At 42.1% G+C, this 20,570-nt stretch overlaps 1 protein-coding gene across 1 annotated transcript; it reads left to right on the forward strand.

Moving 5' to 3' along the window:
• The first annotated feature begins 2,633 nt into the window (after window positions 1-2,633).
• Window positions 2,634-17,731, forward strand: LOC145410640 (solute carrier family 23 member 1-like). Its single transcript, XM_080280754.1, has 13 exons — window positions 2,634-2,813; window positions 3,354-3,511; window positions 8,685-8,893; window positions 9,440-9,566; window positions 9,948-10,068; window positions 13,733-13,874; window positions 14,413-14,526; window positions 14,857-14,996; window positions 15,183-15,422; window positions 15,707-15,836; window positions 16,521-16,586; window positions 16,659-16,704; window positions 17,653-17,731. The coding sequence occupies exons 1-13, from the start codon at window positions 2,634-2,636 to the stop codon at window positions 17,729-17,731; spliced, it is 1,752 nt and encodes a 583-aa protein (XP_080136880.1).
• Window positions 17,732-20,570: the final 2,839 nt, after the last annotated feature.

Below are 20,570 nucleotides of genomic sequence, written 5' to 3' on the forward strand. Positions count from 1 at the left end.
GCAAGAACGTGATCTCAATAACTTAAGGATCTGATAGATGTATTCACTTCACTTCTTATTATCTATCTTTCTTTCTATCTGTCTATCTATCTAACCATTCAGCCAGACATCTATCCATTTCTCTCCATCTATTAACATGAACTTAACCATATCATGTGATCCGTGCCTGAGCTAGCTACACCAAACTGGACAGCTGAAGCACTATTATCTATCGTATCTATCAATCTATCTACAGTGCGACAATCTATCTACAGTGTGTCTAATGTCTCTATTTAACTCTGTAAGTCTCTGTCCACCTAGGCCTATCTATTGTCAGACGCCTTAATCCCGTACGGGGTGGCCACACAATACATCCCCTCCACGTCGCCCTGTCCTCTCCCATCTGGCTGCCCTACCTCCAACACAGACATCCCTCTCCCATACACCTCTCCAATCCATCCCATTATCGGTCTCTCTCCCCCTCCACCTCACTCACATACTCTTCTAGTCAGTTTCTCATTCTCCATCTAACAAGAGCTCCATTACCCTGGTGTTAAAACAAGCTAGATGAGGTACCGTAATTTCAGACGGTAATATCTATTTATTTTTATGCACGGAAGAAGGAACCAAAGGCCATAAGCCCGCGAAAAGCTCACTCCAAGAATGTATGAAAACAAGATAACAGCCAAATTCATGGCTGTAAAACGAGGAGGGGGGGGGGTTATAGTAGCCTGAGCGCGTTAACTAAGAATATCATAGAAAAACTAAACTCGTTATGCGATCATTGGGAGTGAAACAAATTATCCCTTTCGTTATGCGATCATACTGTAGGTGTGACTCATGATAAGTGATTTTATGGTTTTAATTAGGTTGTTAAGTGGTGGTGCTCACCATCCACGCCACGAAGATCTGGGCTAAGCAGCATAACCCCGGGGAACAGCTCCTGATTAAGAAAAAATGTATATACTGACATATTTATCTATATCTACTTATCAGTATGCACGTCATGTACCGTATAGCCTATCTACCTCCCTATCTATCTATTGATATATTTATTTATCCATCTGTTTGGCTGTCGGTTTATCCACTTCTGCATCAATCAAGCTATCTATCTATGAATCTATCTATCCATCTATGTCTGTCGGTTTAACCATGCCTGTATTAATCAAATTATCTACTTACCTATCAGTCTATGAATCATTCTATCCATCTATTTGTCTATCTGTCTGTTCACTTCTGTATCAATCAATCAATTAATCAGTCTACCCATATATATATATATATATATATATATATATATATATATATATATATATATACCGGGTATATATATATACTACTGTATATATATATATACTATATATATATATATATATATATATATATATATATATATATATAAATATATATATACTGTATATTTATACATATACCGGGTATATATATATATATATATATATATATATATATATATATATATATATATATATATCAGTATCATCATCAGCCGTTTGAGTATCCATTGCAGGACCGCCCTATGCCGACCGAAGTCGGGAAGATACAGCCAATGTATCTCTACCAAGTGGCTTAGGTTGTCTGATAGAGATTGTATGTAGGGTGAGAAGTGCATCTTTATCTCTTTTCTATCGCTACTTCAATGGTCACTGCTCCTCTGAACTGTCTGAATGCATTCCTCCACCTCTACGACGGGCGCGTAGCATCCGTCTAGCAGCAAACTCTCATCCCTTTTCTGTTCAACTCTCTAAGGCAAGAGTTATTCGTTACTCCCAGTCCTTCATTTATGCAGCAGTCAACTCTGGAACTGTCTCCCTCTGTATTTCCTGCTTCCTATGATCTCCAGTCTTTCAAACGCAGTGTGTCCAGGTATCTCGAAATGATTGGATCTTGAATTTGGCTCTCTCTTACATTTTGTTTCCCTCTTGGAAGGAACAACCATTGCGGGCTCGCGGCCTTTGGTTCCTTCTTCCTCGCATTAAAAAAAAAAAAAAAAAAAAATGTAGTATTGGAGTGGCTTTGGATGTGTGTGTAGTCTGTGAAGCAAGTGTAATCGGCCCGAGCAAGCCGACTGGGTGCAAGCATACTTCAACCACAGCACCCCTTGTGTCCGCCAATGCAGTACGTGGCCAAGTGAACACTCCCAAAGTTTATTACCCTGGTGAGGCGCGAACTATACAGTATATAGATAGATAGATAGATCACAGGAGCCTCTGTAGTACGGTACTGGGGTAAAGTGTGCATTTGCGTACACTGGAGAACGAGAGTTCGTGCCCTACCGGGGTAATAAGCTTTGGGAGTCTTCTCCTGGTCGCGTACTGCTTTGGCGGACAAGGGGTGCTGTGGTTGAACCAGTGTCACACACTATAAAGTATGGTTGCACCCAGTCGGCTTGCGCGGGCCGATTACACTTGGTTCACAGACTACACACACATCCAAAGCCACTCCAACACTATAATCACACTTTCATGCACTTCTCACCTTACATACAATCTCTACCAGACAGCCTAAGCCACTTGGTAGAGATACATTTTCCCACTTCGGTCGGGATGGGCTCGGTCCTGCAGAGGATACTCAAACGGCTGATGATGATGATATATATATATACTACATCTTTAGCGCATCTTTATTCCAGCACGATGTCTTCTTGTGAAGAAGATCCTAAGCCTCCCGAAGTGACAGACGGAGAGAATGACAAACTGAAGCCCACAGAGACCCCCGCCAATCACACTTCACCCACCATACCACCCCATTCCAATTTCCTTTATGGACTTGAAGACAATCCACCCTGGTTCCTCTCCCTTCTGTACGGATTCCAGGTCAGTGTTCGAAGAGAAGGTGCTGTTCGGATTTCAGGTAAGCGTTCGGATATAAGGTGCAGCACTCTTTTTCACCTGGATGGAGAGGGATGCCTTCATGTGGTGGCCCTGATATAACTGGTCGGCCCAAATGCCCGGTTATACATTCGTTCCTCAATTCCCTTCCTATTTCCGGAAAGGAGGATGGAGAACTGCAGTAGGGCAATTTTAGCCTGCAGTCCACCGGGGTTCACGTTTCATATGAACCTGAGGCTACAACAACAACTTCTACTATTACTCAATGAAACTGCAACAGAACGAAAACCTGTGCCAAGTTAAGGTAAGAAAACTGAATCTCAATAAATAATGAACAATACTACCTATCCTTCCATGTGCCTATAAAACCCTCTATCCATCCATTCATTTATCTACCTATCCTTATATCTACGGTATATATCCATCCTTCTACCAATCCCTCTATCCATTCATCTACCTATCCTTCTATTTACGGTATCCATCCATTTACCTATCCCTCTATCTATCCAACTATCTATCCTCCAGCACTACCTAGCCATGATCGGAGGCACCATCTCAATACCCCTCATCCTATCCTCGGCCCTTTGTATGAACGACGACGATCCGGCCCGCGGTGCTCTTGTCTCTTCCATCATATTCGTCTCCGGCATCATCACCCTTTTCCAGTCCACATTCGGCGTCAGGTAAGACTCGGTTTTTATTATCTACGTATTTATCTATCTATCTATCTATCCATCCATCCATCTATCTATCTATCTGTCTCTGTTCACCATATTCTTGTCTGGTAGTGTCATCCTCAGGCATGCAGTCTAGGTATGGTTCGTTTACTCATATTCATTAATGCCTATATATTTTTATATATTTTTAAATAACAGAACAGAGGAGGGAAAAACAAATTATAGGTGTCCTCCATTCATAAAAAATCTGTAGTTGTACTTGAACAGCCGAAAGTGGAAGTTTGGGGGGAAACCACTCTGGAGAAGCGAGTTCCAGAGAGATGTAATTCGGAGAATTAAAACAAAAATTCTAACAGGCAAAAGTTCTGCAATATGGCAGTATAAATGTCCAGTCATGAGAGCTACCAAATGCCCGTGTAGCGCGGAGGAAGGCATAGAGAGGTGGCACAATGGATGCAATTTCGTCTGAGCATTTGCCATAAAAGTACCAGTATCTGAAAAATAATGCAAGGGAGGCAACATTCCTTCTTACCTGTAGGGGAGGTGTCGGTAGTTCATCTGTAGTAGTAGGGTTATTAATTATTCTAACGGCTCTCTTCTGATTTCTGTCTAGTTGTTTTAGTGCAACCTCTCCACATCCATTCCAGAAGGATGAGCAATATTCCAGCTGAGAGCGCACATGACTCATAAATTATTGCTAATTGCTCGTCAGTGAAGAAGTTACGGACTCTGTATAATAATCTAAGTTTCTCTGACGCGGTTTTAGTACGTGATCTAACATGAGAGGTCCCGCTGAGGGCAATGCTAAAAGAAACACCGAGAATTTCAATACTTTAATTACAGATGCGGTAAGAATAGATAGATAGAAAGTAATATAGGAATCAGGCAATATATATTATTATTATTAACTGGAATATACAGTACATCACCTACTTTTATCTTTGTTGCTGAGATATGAGGAAATTATAAGAGGAACGAAAGATAATAGGCCGCAGCAAGTGAGTTTGGATAGCAAGGAACAGTGCCGCACTCTATCAAAAGCTTTAGAAATATCAAGGGATACTGCATGAGTTTCTCCATATTGGACATTTGACGGATGGTAAGAGTCAGGAGATTATTTCAACAGTGGATCTTTCGTAGCGAAACCATACTGTCTATCACTAATTAAGCTGTTGGATTCATTATGTTGAATTACCGGTATGTGCTTATTAATTACAATCTCAGATACTTTACCAAAAGATGTGATAGCAATTGGTCTGTAATCATAGGGGTCAGATGAACTTCCTTTCTTTGGAACTGCGTAGATATTGGCTTCCTTCCACGAATTAGGGAATGAAGAAGTACGTATGCATAGTCTTAATAATTTAGCTAGAACAGGGGCAAGTTCTGGAAAACATTTTTTCAAAACAATTGGAGGAATTCCATCTAGACCTGGAGCTTTGTTGATTGGTAAACTGTCAAGAATGGATTTTACGTATCTAGTCAGTATCTTAAGGGGAGCAATTTCGGGAGAATCAAGTACTTGTACAGAGACGTTCTGGTTGACTTCCTCTAAGGTAGACTTTCGGGCAAATGTACCGGCAAGAATGTTCGCTTTACCACGAGGGTCATTTTTGTTACCATCTGCAGTATTCAGTGAGGAAATGGGTGATGACATTTTAAAGCTATTAAAGAAAGAATTAAGGGCTGACCCCAAAACCGATATTCTATTGTCAACAGGATTGTTTTATAGTTTGGATGCTTGACTGTGAAGAAGGTTTGATTTAGCGAGATTAATTACCGGTACTGTTTTTGCATGGTTTCTAGCAATTTTAAACTGACTAAGGGATTCAGGTGCTTTTTATTTTAAGAAAGAGTTATACGCTAAGGACATTTGGGTCGTTGCTCTGGCTGTCAAACCATCTACCGTATCTACCTAACTCTAACTCGGCCTAAAACTGCCACCCTCTACATCGTCAGGCCAGAGTTGTAACAACATATTGACACTTGAATACAATGCTAGTCACGATGTAATGCCATGCAAGGGATGCAGAGTCGTAGCATTGTCCTTTTTTGGCACTATGTGGAATAAGCTGGAAAAGGACGAAAATCCGGGACATATTAACTGCAAAAGGGCGAAAGTCTGGGCCAAATTTATGTGAGGCCCATGGCTCCTGTTCAACAATAGTTTGTTGAAATTCATTGAGAAATCTTCGAGATATTTTGCGGGATACATAGGATCCAGATCCGGATCCGCACCAAAGCTTAATCAATTCTTTCTTGGCCCATGGCCCACCCATCCACAAAATTTCATTGAAATTCATTGAGAACTTTTGAATATATCGTCTGGACAGACAAACATAGGTGAACACATAACCTCCTCCAACTTTGTCGGAGGTAATAATGTCATCGAAATGAAAGGAACAATGCTTCCATGAGATGAGAGTGCAATCATTTCGCTGTTGATGTGTAGCATAGTCCACACATAACGCTCTCCTTCCACGCCATCTCCCTTCCACTTTCCTCCCTCCAACATCCTCCATCTCTTCCACTACCTCCCTCCTCCATCCTCCACCTCCTCCGCTCCCTCCCTCCACCATCTTCTATGTCCTCCCCCACCCCCCTTTCAACTCTCCTTCATCTCCTCCCGTTTCTCCCTCCACCAACATCTCCCCTCCCTCCACCACCCATTCTTCATCTCCCCCCCTCCATCTTCCTTCATCTCCTCCCTTCCTCCCTCTGCCTCCCCATTCTGTATCTCCATTTACATCACTCCCTCCCACTCCCTCTATCCTTCTTCCGCTCCTCTCCTCGCCCATATATAGCTCTTTGCTGTAACTAAAGCATCAATAAACCAAGCACACTCCATACGCGAAAATGGCTATACCTACAACACACTGGTGACTCATATAACTAAACGGGAGATTAAAATATGCGTTTATATTTAAAAACTGGCAAAAATTACCATTCCTAAATCAGCTATGAAATCTCAACTCACCGTAAACACAGACTACAACAAAACAGTGTGGCTTGCATTTCGTTTTTCCCATGCCTTTGGTCCCGCACTTCCACAGTGCACGCGCAGCCACAATGTAAACAAAGGTGTGATGCTTTTATTTTTCATTAGCCAATTTCGACATGCACGGTGTGAATGATTATTGGAGGGGGGGGGACTGAGGGTGAAGCCAAACTTAGGTCAGAAAGAGTGTGGTCAGCAGAGATGGAGGGGGGGGGGAAATAGTATTGCAACCAAATACAAGGAACACGCAAGTACCACGGGAGACGAGATATGGGTGATCGAGACGGAGATGGTAATGGGCATCTCTCAGCATATTTGTTAAAAGTTTAACTATACGTTATACATATGATTTTCGAAATTTGTACTCACCATAGACGTAGAATGCACCAGGCTGAAGGCTTGCGTAATGTGACGGGAGATGAAAATAATCGCAAACACGAGCAACAGCATCCCACACCCACGACAATCAACAAACACAACATTGCATTAGTTCCAATAATGCTCTTTCACTGTAAGAGGCTTGGGAGATTCCGTAGCACTTCTTTCTTGGCTATTTATTCTGCATATTACACGTGACTATTCTTACTGTTGCAAATTCTGTACGATATAAATAACATACAAGAGAATATTAAGATATAATGTGCAAAAAAAAATAAAAATACTGAGGAGGAGGTGCTACGAAGTCTTTTATGACATTCCATAGAACACTGGTCGAAATTCTTTGGAGTCAAACTATGCACTTTGAAAACGTTAATCCATGTTTCAACCATTACTCTGAATCGCGTCTTCAGGGATTCAGAAGCCAGACGAGGTTCTAAATGTTTCGTTCACCAGACGGGACCTCCTGGGAGCAAAAATTCGCAAAGTTTGGTTATTTTGTCTTTTCAGTCATAATTATTTGAGTGAATGTGAAAAACGAGGTGAAACTTGCCCATGTGGTGACTTTTAAAGCATGAACAGAATCTGCAAACTTCCGTACGAAGGTTTTAAGAATTTCAAAGTACAATGGAAGGATCAGCGGGACATCAGAGTGCACTGAACAAAGCTGGTTCACTCCACTTTTGAGCCAGGGTTCTCTAGTCTTAATAATTTTAGCCTCATATTCATGGAAAATGACTACATCCCCCTGAAGTCTATCAACTAAAGTATATCATCGTACATCTCACAGCGTACTTGAATTTTGATCGGTAAAACTGAGGTGTTCAAAAATATAACTAGAATGTTTATTTTGCGTGCTAAGTGTTTTATTACAAATTTAATAATAATACCCACAAACTAAAATTGTTTATTGTATTGATACAATAATTTTTGCACGATTTAGACCAAATTTATACATGAAAACGCAAAAATCTGTGCAAATGCATTGCATGGTAAGAGGGAGGTTGCAAAGATTATCTACAGTTGAAGTGTAGCGTTGAGACGTTAGGAGGAGGATAGAGGGAAGGAAGGGAGGGAACTATAATCAGGAGAGGAAGGGTGGACAGGAAGAAGCAAGTGAGTGAATTATAGCAGGGTTAGGAGAGGAAGGGTGTTTAGGAGGAAGGAAACGAGAGATACAACGGGATTAAGGTGTAGGTAAGCCAAGGGTGGAGAGAGATGAGGGAGGGGGGATGAACGTGATGGAGAGAGAGAGAGAGAGAGAGAGAGAGAGAGACCATAGTATTTCTTTGTGACTACTGACTAGCATCGTATTATAGTGTTAATCTCTTGCTATAATTCAGTTTTCAAAATGGAGAGGTGGCATTTTTAAGCCAATTTAGTGTAAAAGGGGTATTGATGATTTTACTCAGCTTTAGACAGATTTTTATTTATTTATATGATTGTTTATTTTGAGCCGGAGGTGTCAGATAAAGCCTTCATTGCCCCTTCAGTACGTGAGAATTTTCCTACGTTAATGAATTCCTTAGAAGATACGAAAAGTAAAACAAGGTATCGTCGCTTCTTGTGAGGGTCCACAGGCCTTACTGGAACGAAAGGACAGGTTAAGATGCTAATATGTATCCACTAGCAATGACCTATCCTCCAGGCTACCAATCATCTAAGGTGGCAGTATCTATGTCTCTCTGTAACTTGTCTATCTATCTGTCTATCTATCCCTAGACTGTCAGTCATCCAAGGTGTCTATCTATCCATCCATTTATCTAATCTATCTGTCTGTCTATCTATCTATCTATCTCCCAGACTGCCAATCATCCAAGGTGGCAATTTCTCCTATATGGTTCCCTGCTTGGTCCTCCTCAACTCCACCTTCCCCCCCTGCCCCGCCCTGTCTCATCCGCCCTCCAACCTCACCTTGGAGACGGAGGCGGAGACATGGCAGGTGAAACTGAGGTACTTACAGGGAGGCATTACCATCTCAGGACTCATACAGGTTTTCATCGGATTCACAGGTAAGGACGGTGGGCACTGGTGTTGGATGGGTATTGGGGGATATAAGGAAGTGTTTTGACGGAGGGTACTGGAGTTGAATGGGTGATAAGGGATAATGCTGTAGTTTTTTTAGTGAGAAATTTCCATTTGGTTTATACACAGTGCTTCAAAAGTAAGGTTACATGGGAGATAGAGTTACTAAGTGGGAATTTTGGTCAGTGTTAAACAGGGTGATTCAAAAGTCACGTAATAGGCATACGGTATGTGGTATAGGTATGTGTTGGGTGTGTTATAACAGTAAACCAATCCCCTCATTGTGGAACTGACTGGTGATGTGTGGTAGGTCTAGGGTGGTGTGTGGTGGTGTGCGGTATCGTGTAGTGGTGTGGTGATATGTGGTGATGTGTAGTATGGTGGTGTGAGATATGGTGATGTGTGGCATGGTGGTGTGTAGTGATAATATATGATCCTGTGTGCTATAGTAACGCACAGCTGTCAGGAGTACTAATCAGCATGAGTTACGGTGTTAAAGGTGTATAATTAGAGCTAACAGGTGTACGGTACAGGTGTGGTGGGTGCATTGATACGGTACGTCACCCCCCTCACCGTGGTACCTACCGTGACGCTGGTGGGTCTCTCTCTCTTTGACATGGCAGCTAAGGACGCGGGTGGATTTTGGCCTATAAGTCTATTGTGAGTATATTATATTTAGATTTTTTCTTATTTTAAGTAAATGAGGAAGGATGTGCATTAAACTTGGATACATATTATTTCTCGAGTAATATGAAAAGTAGAAGGATAAGGAGACAGAGGGATAAAAAAAAATTGATAGATAGAGATGGGTTGATAGATAGATATACAAAGAGAGAGATATAGATGGGTTGATAGGTAGAGATAGATCGATAGATGGAGGGATCGACTGATAGATAAACACAGACAGCAAGATAGATAGACATACACAGACAGACAAATATTGATAGATTGATTGAATATTTGTTTATTTACTGATTCGTTTACTTATTTACAGTGTCATGCCTTGTACCCAAATCTTCCTTTCCTTTAAAATTTCCCCAGGACAATATTTCTGGCCACCCTCTTCTCCCAACACCTGCGTGACGTAAAGATACCTTGTCCAGCCTATAGCAAGACCAATGGATTTTATACTCTACCTTGCCAGCCATTCAAGACGCTCTCGGTGGGTGGTGGTGGTGGTGGTGATGGTGATGGTGATGATGATGATGAATTGATGATGGTAATGATAATGATAATGATGACGATGATGACTGTGAAGTTAATGACAATGATGATGATGATAATGATAACGATGATGATGATGATGGTGAAGATAATGATACTGATGATGTTTCCGATGATGATGGAGCAAGTTTGTATGACGGTAGTTATGTGAGCAAATTAATCACCGTGATAATAATAAGCCTCGGACAAGGACAAGGACTGACCAAACGTTGACGACCAAGGACCGGACAAAGGACATTGCAATTGGAACGTGGAATGTAAGGGGAGCGAATGATGAGGTGAAAGAGAGAGAGATTGTCCAGGTGCTTGGGGATGCGAAAGTGGATGTATGTGGAATAACTGAAACAAAATGGAAAGGAGAAAGTGTGAGAGAATGGGAGTATGGATGGGGTATATGTGCAGGAGTAGGTGAGAATGAGAGGGCAAAGGAAGGAGTTTGTATAGTTGTGAGTAAAAGATGGAAGAGGAGCATAAGACAGTATGGATCAGTTGGATCAAGGATTGTGTGGGTAAAGTTGAAAGTTGGAATACAAATGTGGGCGATTGTGTGTGTGTATGCACCAACGCAAGATCGTGCTAGAAGAGTGAGAGAAGAGTTCTGGACAAATGTAGAAGTGTGCATGGAAAAGTTTGGAAGGAATGAGAGAGTGTTTTTGATTGGTGATATGAATGGTAAAGTTGGGAATGTGAAGGTGGATGGAATAGTTGGTGAGTGGGGTGTGCCTGCTGAGATAGATGAGAATGGCAGTGCGTTAGTGGACATTTGTGCTGGGAGGGGGTTGGTGATAGCCAATACCCTCTTCAGGCATAAAATGATCCACAGGTATACATGGCGAGTGATGAGAAGGGTGGGTGGTGAACTGAATGAAAGGAAGGCAATGATTGATTATGTGTGTGTGAATGAAAGGATGCGAAGATGTATATTGGATGCAAGAGTTTATAGAGGTTGGGGGAGTGGACTTTCTGACCACTACTTGGTGGTGGCCAGAATTAAAGTCCAAGTAAGATGGAGGAACAGAAGAAGGGAAAGACGAGAGGAAGGAGTAGTTTCTAGGAGAGTGGAAAGGTTACAAGAGGATGAGAAAAAGGCAGAGTATAAGAGAGAAGTGGAGGAACGATTGGGCAAATATGAATTGGAGCAGATGGGGGACGTGGAAGGTGTGTGTAGAATATTTACAGAAGAAATATGTGCAGCATGTGATGTGGTGTGTGGAAGGAAGAGAAGACGGAGGGGGGTGCAAGGAACAGCGTGGTGGACTGAAGAGGTGAAACAGGCTGTGGCACAAAAGAAGAAAGCATACAATGAATGGATGAGGAATAGGGGCGTGGAAGAGGTTGCGAGGCGGAAGAGAGAGTTATATGTGGAAAGAAAGAGAGAGGTGAAAAGATTAGTAAGAGAGAGTAAGAAGAGAGTGGATGAGGAATTTGGAAGGAATTTGAGTGTAAAGTGGAGCGACTGTAAGAAAATGTTCTGGAGAGAGATGAAAAGAGTAAGACAGGGTGGAAGTGAAGTTAGCAGGGGAGTGAAAGATAAAAATGGTAGATTACTAGTGGAGAAGGGAGAAAAAGTGAGCAGATGGAGAGAACACTTTAAGGAATTGTTGAACGTGGAGGATGGAAGTAATGCGAGTATAAGTGGCTGGGGAATGGCTGGGAGAAGGAGGGAGGTGAGAAGACAGGAAGAAATCAGTAGGATAGAAGTTGTGGAAGCAATGAAGAAAGTTAAATCGGGGAAAGCCCCAGGAATTGATGGAGTGTGTGGTGAAATGCTGAAGCATGGGGGAGAGATAGTAGTAGAATGGATGTGGAAGATGTGCAGATTGGCCTGGGAGGAAGGTAGAATCCCGGAGGATTGGAAGTCAGGTATAATTATTCCCTTGTACAAAGGAAAAGGGGAAAAAGAAGTGTGTGGTAATCATAGGGGCATTTGTCTTCTTAGTATAATAGGAAAAGTGTATGGTAGGATACTTATTGACAGAGTTAGAGAAAGAACAGAGGAATTAGTTGGAGAAGAACAGGGAGGCTTTAGGAAGGGAAAAGGTTGTGTAGATCAGATATTCATTCTCAGATCTTTAGTGGAAAAGTTTCTAGAGAAGGGAAAGAAGTTGTATGCGGCTTTCATGGATTTGGAGAAAGCATATGACAGGGTGGATAGACTAGGATTGTGGAAAGTGTTAAGAATATATGGAGTAGATGGGAAGTTGTTGAATGCTGTGAAGAGTATGTACGATGGTGCGAAGGCTGCAGTGCGTGTGGATGGTGAACTAAGTGAATTTTTCTCTTTGAAAGTTGGGTTGAAAGAGGGATGTGTCATGTCTCCATGGTTGTTCAATCTGTACATAGATGGGGTAATAAAAGAGGTACAAGGTAGGGTAGTGGATGTTGGAGTGGCCCTGGTGAGAGAGGATAGTGTTTGGAAACTTCCTGTGCTGTTGTTTGCAGATGATACTGTGTTGTTGAGTGAAGACGAAGGGGAGCTGCAATAGTTTGGGAGAGTGTGTAAGAAACGGAATCTAAAGGTGAATGTAGGGAAGAGTAAAGTGATGGTCTTTGAGAGAGGTGAAGTCAGTGAATGTACAGCGAGGTTGGATGGTGAGGAATTGGAAAATGTGAGTACGTTTAAGTACTTGGGTAGTGTGATGAGTAAGGATGGAGGTTTGGAGGGTGAAGTGCTTGAAAGGGTACAGCAGAGAAGAAAGGTTGCTGGTTCTTTGAAAGCAGTGATAAGAAACAGGGAAGTGAGCATGGAAGTGAAAAAGTTACTACATGACAGTATTGTGATACCAACTCTAACGTACGGAAGTGAAGCTTGGACGTTGTTGGAAGGACACAAGTCAAGAGTGAGAGCAGTGGAAATGAGTTATTTAAGAGGAGCCTGTGGAGTCACATGGAGAGACAGGCTGACGAATGAGGATATAAAGGAGCGTTGTGGTGTTGATGTGGATGTGATAGGAAGCGTTATGAGGAACATACTGAGGTGGTTTGGCCATGTGGAGAGGATGGAGGGTGAAAGACTGACGAAGAGAGTGTATGTGAGTGAGGTGGAGGGGGAAAGAGGGAGGGGGAGGCCGAGGATGAGATGGAGGGATGGGGTGGAGAGGTATATGAGAGAGGGGGGTGTGAGTTGGGAGCAGGGGAGTGAAATGGCGGGGGACAGGGCGACTTGGAGGCGATTTGTTTGTGGCCACCCCAAACGGGACTGAGGCGTCTGGCAATAGATAGATAGATAATAATAATAATAATAATAATAATAATAATAATAATAATAATAGTAGTAGTAACTACTAGTATAGAATGGCACTCAGTAGAGCGCATACCTCCACCAAGGCCGCATCTTTATCGGGATCCGCACCAAAATTTAATTTAGTCTATTCTGGGCCAAGGCCCATTCTTCTACTCAGTTTCGTGGAACTCCGTCCAGTAGTTTTTGTGTAATCTTGCTCACAAACCAACCAACCAACAAAAACAAACGGACAGGGGTGAAAACATAACCTCCTTGGAGGAGGTAATAATAATAAACAGTGATAGTAATAATAACAGCGGTAATAATAATGATAATAATAAACATCATCATCATCATCCCCTGCCTCCCTTCCCCGCAGCTTCTCATCGCCATGGTAATATCTTGGGTCCTGTGCTGGGCTCTGACGGATTTTGATCTCGTGCCTTTAGGATCACCAGCCAGAACCGACAAGGCTGGCGATATCATACGCAACACACAATGGTTCAGAATACCCTACCCTGGTGAGTCTGTGTATCTATCTATCTATCTATCTATCTTTTTTTTGTGTATGATTTTTAGCTGTCTGTGCATTTATTCATCTGTAGGCCTACATCTGTTTTATCTGCCTTTCTGTTTACCTGTCTGTGTCTCTATCTGTCCATTGATCTATCTCACACTGGTTCAGACTCCCTTATTGTTGTGGTTTGTCCGTCTCCCTGTATCTCAAATGTATCAGTCTCTCTCTCTCTCTCTCTCTCTCTCTCTCTCTCTCTCTCTCTCTCTCTCTCTCTCTCTCTCTCTAACTGTCTATCTATCCATCTATCTACCTATCTGTATATATAACCAGCCCGAAAATGACGGTGCTAAATCAGAATACTCTACCCTGATACTTTTTTTCTTTATATATCAAACCTAACTATCAAAACAGATAGAATTCCAACACACCATTTTTTTAACATATACAATTCTTAGCTACAGTTTGGATATATAATTAATTTCTTCTTAATTACTTGGATATATAATTAATCTCGTGTTGATTACGATAAATGCGTCTTGCAGGCCAGATTGGAGCACCGATCGTGAGTGTAGCCGGGACGGTAGGGATGATCTCTTGTGTGTTTTCATCCATCGTTGAGAGTATTGGGGACTACTACGCCTGCGCCAGGATTGTAGGTGAGTAGGGGAGAGAGAAGGGGGAGACAGACAGACAGACACGGACAGAGAGACAAACAGAGACATAGTGAGAGACAGAAACAGACAGACAGACACAGATAGAGGGACAGACAGATACAGATAAAGACACACAGAGACAGATAGAGACAGACACAAAGACAGACAGAGGCGAACAGACAGACAAACAGACAGAAACAGACAGAGAGGGAGAGAAACATAGAAACACAGACACAGATAGAGAGAGATAGACAGAAACAGACAGACAGACAGACAGAAGCAGAGACACATAGCTTTGCAATACCTCAGAACTAACAATTTCCACACTCACAGGAGCCAAGATGCCCCCAAAACACGCCATCAACCGGGGCATCGGTGTGGAGGGCCTTGGGTGTATATTGGCAGGCTTGGTGGGCACGGGCAGTGGCACCACCTCTTACTCCGGCAACATTGGGATCATTTCCATCACCAAGGTAACACACAGAACGACAACTTTGCATTTCAAAGTATCATAACGCCTGATTTATTTATATTTTCTTATATTTAAAGTACCACAACGTTTTATTTATTGATTTTTCTAATTTTTAAAGTACTATAACACCTGTATGGCGTCTATTACCTCTGCACAATATCTCCCTTACCCGTGCATGGCTGTACAGGTGGGGAGCCGTCGCATGATCCAGTACGCTGGGATCATAATGATGGTGTGCGGTGCTCTGGCCAAGATGGGGGCGGTGTTTGTGACCATTCCAGGCCCTGTCATCGCTGGAGTGTTCATCATTAAGTTCTCCATCATCACAGCCGTGGGTATATCCACACTGCAATATGTCGATCTGTCGTCATCTAGGAATATTTTCGTCATCGGGTTTTCCATCTTCTTTGGCCTTAGTTTCCCCAAGGTAAGGTGTGTGTGTGTGTAATTCACCGGGTAATTCACCGGGTCGGTCAGGATCACTTGATGGTCGTGATCGTCAGCTTTTACCCTCCCGGAAGGGAGCTGAGAGCTCATATAGTCCGATCTAAGGGCAAGGCGTGTGTGTGTGTGTGTGTGTGTGTGTGTGTGTGTGTGTGTGTGTAACCTGAGATATCCTGAAGTAGCCTCTGAAGTAATTTGACCTCTAGACCTTAAGCAATGTAACCTAACCTGACCTAGACAAACCCAACCCATTTTTTCTTCCCCTAGTGGCTCCAGGCGCACCCTAACGCCATCCAGACGGGCTTGATAATGTTGGACCAAACCCTGTCGGTACTGCTGCAGACGTCCGTGTTTGTGGGCGGCTTCCTGGGCCTTGTACTGGACAACACTATACCAGGTTAGCGAAGGGCAAGGTAGGGTAGAGTAGGGTAGGGCAAGGTGAGGTAGGGTAGAGTAGGGTAGGGCAGGGTAAGGTAGGGTAGGGTAGGATAAGGTAGGGTGGGGTGGGGTAGGGTGAGGTTGGGTAAGGTAGGATAGGGTAGGGTAGGTTTCTTTCGGGTAGAGAAGGGTACAGTAGAGTAGGGTTTGGTATGGAAGGGTAGGGTAGGTTAAGGTTGAGTTGGGTAAGGTAGGGTAGTGTATTGTAAGATAGAGAAAAGTAGGGGATGGGGGGAAGGGTAGGGTAGGGTAAGGTAGGATAGGATAGAGTAGGGTTGGGTAGGGCAGGGTGGGATGGAGGAAGGTAGGATAGGGTACAATAGGTTAAGACAATACAGGGTAGGACGGCAGGGAAGATTAAAATGAAATAGGGCAGAGAGCAGAGAGCATCAGGGATATCCCAGGTGAGAGCAGGGTGGGGTAGGGCAGGATAGACTAAATCAGGCTGGCAAATTAAGGCGTAGTAATTCAAGACAATCGATTAGAGGAGGGAAAGAGGGGAAGGGAAGGGCAGGGTAAGGAAGGTCTCATCTTGTTCAGTTAGGCCTATTCCTTTTACTAGACGATTTTGTATATATTTGGCAAAGAACAAGACCTCTTCTTCCTTTTTTCCTCCTCCTCCCACTGTGTCCCTCATTCCCAGGCACAGACAAAGAGCGTGGTGTGCTTCTGTGGGGGACACTAGACGAAGAAAGTATCACTAACGTAGGTGAAGATAATGGGGCCGAACTCGCCTCTCCCTCTTCTCTGTCGTGTGCGTGTCGTTCGTCTTTACTTGGATCTTCTTCCTCTTATGATCTTCCATTCGGGATGAGTTGGATTAGGAGGTGAGTTGAGTTTCTTTGGAAGACATACCCAAGTACAGATAGTTCTTGTTTATAAGTCGTCCTTTTAAATATTCTTCTTCTACTACTGCTGCCGCTGCTGCTGCAACTAGTACTACTATTATCACTGCCAGCACCACTATAATACCGCTACTACCGCCACCACCACCAGTATTGCTACTACCGCCACCACCACCACTACTACTACTACTTCTACCACTACTGCTACTACTACTACCACTACTACTCTACGTCTTTCTCTTCTCCTCCTACTCCTCCTCTTACATTAGGTATAAAGTACAGAAAAATTATGGAGTATTTCAAAGTTTCATCACTATAAATCTGATTTGCGAGTGTCCCTCATTGTAAAAATTCATGACATATGAATCATCTTGGCCACCTGTACTGAAACTGTGCATGTGAAGACAGAGCAAGGAAGAGGAAAGTCCTCGAAATTTGACGAGCATTTTTGAAACACCTGTGGTTTGATCAGCCTGACTGAGAGAGTGAGAGATGGACACGTTCTGGCTTTGCTATGTGCGTGAGAATTTACTGAAGAATTTTTTTGCTTGCACTTCCCTTTGCGGTTAAAATTTTAATCATAAGGCCAGTGTTTTATTCTTTCTTCCTCCTCCTCTTCATCATCGATTATTATCTGTTCTTCTCTGACTGACTCACTGTTTCTTTTTCCGTCAAAGCTACAAATACCCTACTTCACACTTACTCTCCTTCCTTCCCTCTCTCCTTACATTTCGTTTTTTTTTTTTTTTTTCTATTTCCACCTTCATATTCTTCTCCCTCCTTTATTCTTTCCCTCCTTCATTTCCTCCCAACACCTACCTTCTCCTCTTCCCCCTTTCCCTCACTTTCATCATCCCTTCTCTCTTTCACCCTCTTTTCTCTCCTTCCTACACTTCCTCCAACGGCTCTCATTATTACATTCCCTTTCAGAGCAACATGGACCCAACACCTTCCCTTCTCCCCCACCTTCAAAGGATTCACCATAAGTAAGGCAGTGTCTAAGTCATGAGGTCTGCCTAGGCTCTGTTAACTTGCGAGGTAACGTGAATCCATCTTCTCTCTCACTATAACCAGATGCCTGAAACAGAGAGCAAATATTTGCAGATCTCTCTCTCTCATTTTCAGTTAGAATAATAAAAGGCTTATTCCCACTGTAAATTCCTTTCAAATTTCTGTTGTCACAGGTAAACACACACACACACACACACACAACTTTAAAGTATACACATATAACATAATACAAACCACACAATTTCACTGCCAGTTAATCATTAAAAAACTATTAATCAATGTAAATCACTTTTATGTGGAGGATGAAACATTTCATTTAGTCACAGCTTTATTGTGGATATTTTAGGACATCCTGCTTGTCTCTCATAAATAAGAACAATAGAAGAACAATTTTGTGCTCACAATGCAACACTCCTAGAAATGCAACAAATAAAGACCAAAAAGGAGACCCACGAGCATGACACAAGTCCACCATTATGGAATTAGGGTCGTTTTCAAGACGGTGCAGTACACTTTGTAGCACCTCTTCCTTAGCAGTTTATTTTCCACATTACACCTTAACATTCTATTGTATAGTAACCCCTTCAATCCGATGATGTGTCTTCCATTTTATTTTTGCTAGACGATTTTAGTCAGCTTAACAGCGGGTTTCCAAACTGGACGAGTTTTAGCCTTCATTAAGCGCTGTGAACAGAGATCCTCCAGTACAGTATTGAATAAAGTCATATGGTGGTACCTTGGGTAAAATGAAAAATACGTTCTTGGACAGAAGAGGTTAATTGTATGGCTTTAATACCAGCATTGTTTGCATCAAAGACATACGAGATGAAGCTGGTGTAACACGCAAAATACAGTACACTGACTAGGAGAGACGCTATGAAATCTCCAAAACCACTTAATAAATGAGCCTTAGTTACACACGGCTTGCTATGGACAGTATACATAAGAAGATATTGTACAGTCAGATGGTAAAGTCCATTCACCTCTCCTGCCTCAGTTTCATGGCTGGATTCACAAGCACTTGAATGTGATGCAGCCAACAGGTGCATACCATTATTCACCTATGGGAGAAAATATGCACCTTAGTTACCTATGGTAAATCTCATTCAAGCATCCATGAATCTAACAGCAAGAATGAGGTACAGGAGACAAACTGACATTAGTATTTGACTATACTTTCATCAGCTAAATGCCACTACCTATTCCACATTTTTATTTCAGCTCACATCAGATGAGTAGTGTTTGCTGAACTGGGCCTGTGTTCACTTCCCAGGAGGTAGCAGTGTACTAAATCTGATTACTCTTCCTGATATGACTACCATGTTTTTTAATAGAATATTCCTAGCACCAGGCATCAAGGACCATATGACACTAATTCAAACCAATGATACATTACAAGCAATGAAACAGAAACAGGAAAGGAGGAAAAGCAAATGACAAGAAGAGGTACACTATCAAGCTATTAGCCTCTTCAACCTGATAGTGTATTTTTTTCATTCCAATCTTGCTATCCCAAGATTATTTCATTCAGCTTAGGGGGAACTTTTTACATAAGAAGGGTTAGATATGGCTGTACTTGACCCCTTCACTGGCATAGAGCCTTCCTATTTATCTATCGAAAACCAGACACCTTAGTCTTGGAGGGTGTGGGCATAAACCAACTACAGTATCTCCAAGTCATTCTGTCCTCTATTATCAAGCTGCCTCTCTTCAACTCACAACCTCTTCACTACTATACTCTTCAGCCCATCCCTCTATTTCATCCTCAGTCTCCACTTCCCCTCCCCTCCACTTCACTCACATACCTGAGTACTCTCCAAGTTAGTCTCCCATCCTTCAGTCTCTCATTATTGCCAAGCCTTCTCGAGACAGTTCTAATGCTTGCCAACATGTCCATGTCAACACCACAATACTCCTTCACTTTCTCATTTGTCAGTCCCTCTATGTGACCGTGCATGCTTCTTAAACTGAACAGAATGGTCTGGAGATAGCAGGAATACAAAAAGATGCACTTAGGTTGACAAGGTTAAGCCATCAAGACAAGCCAGGCAGCTCTTTGGTCAATATGGCACGATTTTCTTCTTTTTCTTCAAGACAGGGTTTCAAATTAACATTGGTAGGTCTCGCCATTCTACTAAAAGGTTGTACTCTGTTTTGATTATTCGCCATCACATGATAACTTTATAAATCACGGCCTTATCATAGGAACAGCCAAAGTATTTAGTATCAAACCTCAGCATTTTTATATGAAGAGTTCAGTGTAATATAAAAGAGGAAAACAGTTGGCTACAAACTTAGCAATGTCAATTCTACACAACTCCTGCTCTTTGTAAAGAAAAAAAAGAAATGTAAATATTTTTTGGCCAGTACTGTATATAACATTTTGAAAAATAATAAAGAACCATTTATATACCCAGTACACTACTCAGATCACCACTAATAAACAAGAACTTGTTTTACTTCTTCAGAATTTAGAAAAATATAGTACCAGTACAGTACATAATTAAAAATCTTGCAGCAAACATCAATCAACTGTGATCAAACTTAACCACACAGCAGTAGTCCCTTACATCATCAACTTTAGTTCACCTAATAAATATTAAGAGACTGAGTGGGTTTGGAATACGCCTAACAGTGAACCACAAGGTTTGTGCGACAAATCTGGTCTACATCTGTTCACTGGTCTACAAGATTTGATGACAGGTGATAATCCCTGCCACCCAACCTGTATGCAGATTCACACCTTCTCTTGAGGCACCTCTTGTTGGCTGTAAGAATTTTCTTCCTATTAATAAAATGGTGATCAGTGTAACATAGTATGTTCATGTTTATTTGTA

The sequence above is a fragment of the Coenobita brevimanus genome, chromosome 86, assembly GCF_032717465.1.
Source record: "Coenobita brevimanus isolate Jiangsu-jjx chromosome 86, ASM3271746v2, whole genome shotgun sequence".
NCBI lineage: Eukaryota > Metazoa > Arthropoda > Malacostraca > Decapoda > Coenobitidae > Coenobita > Coenobita brevimanus.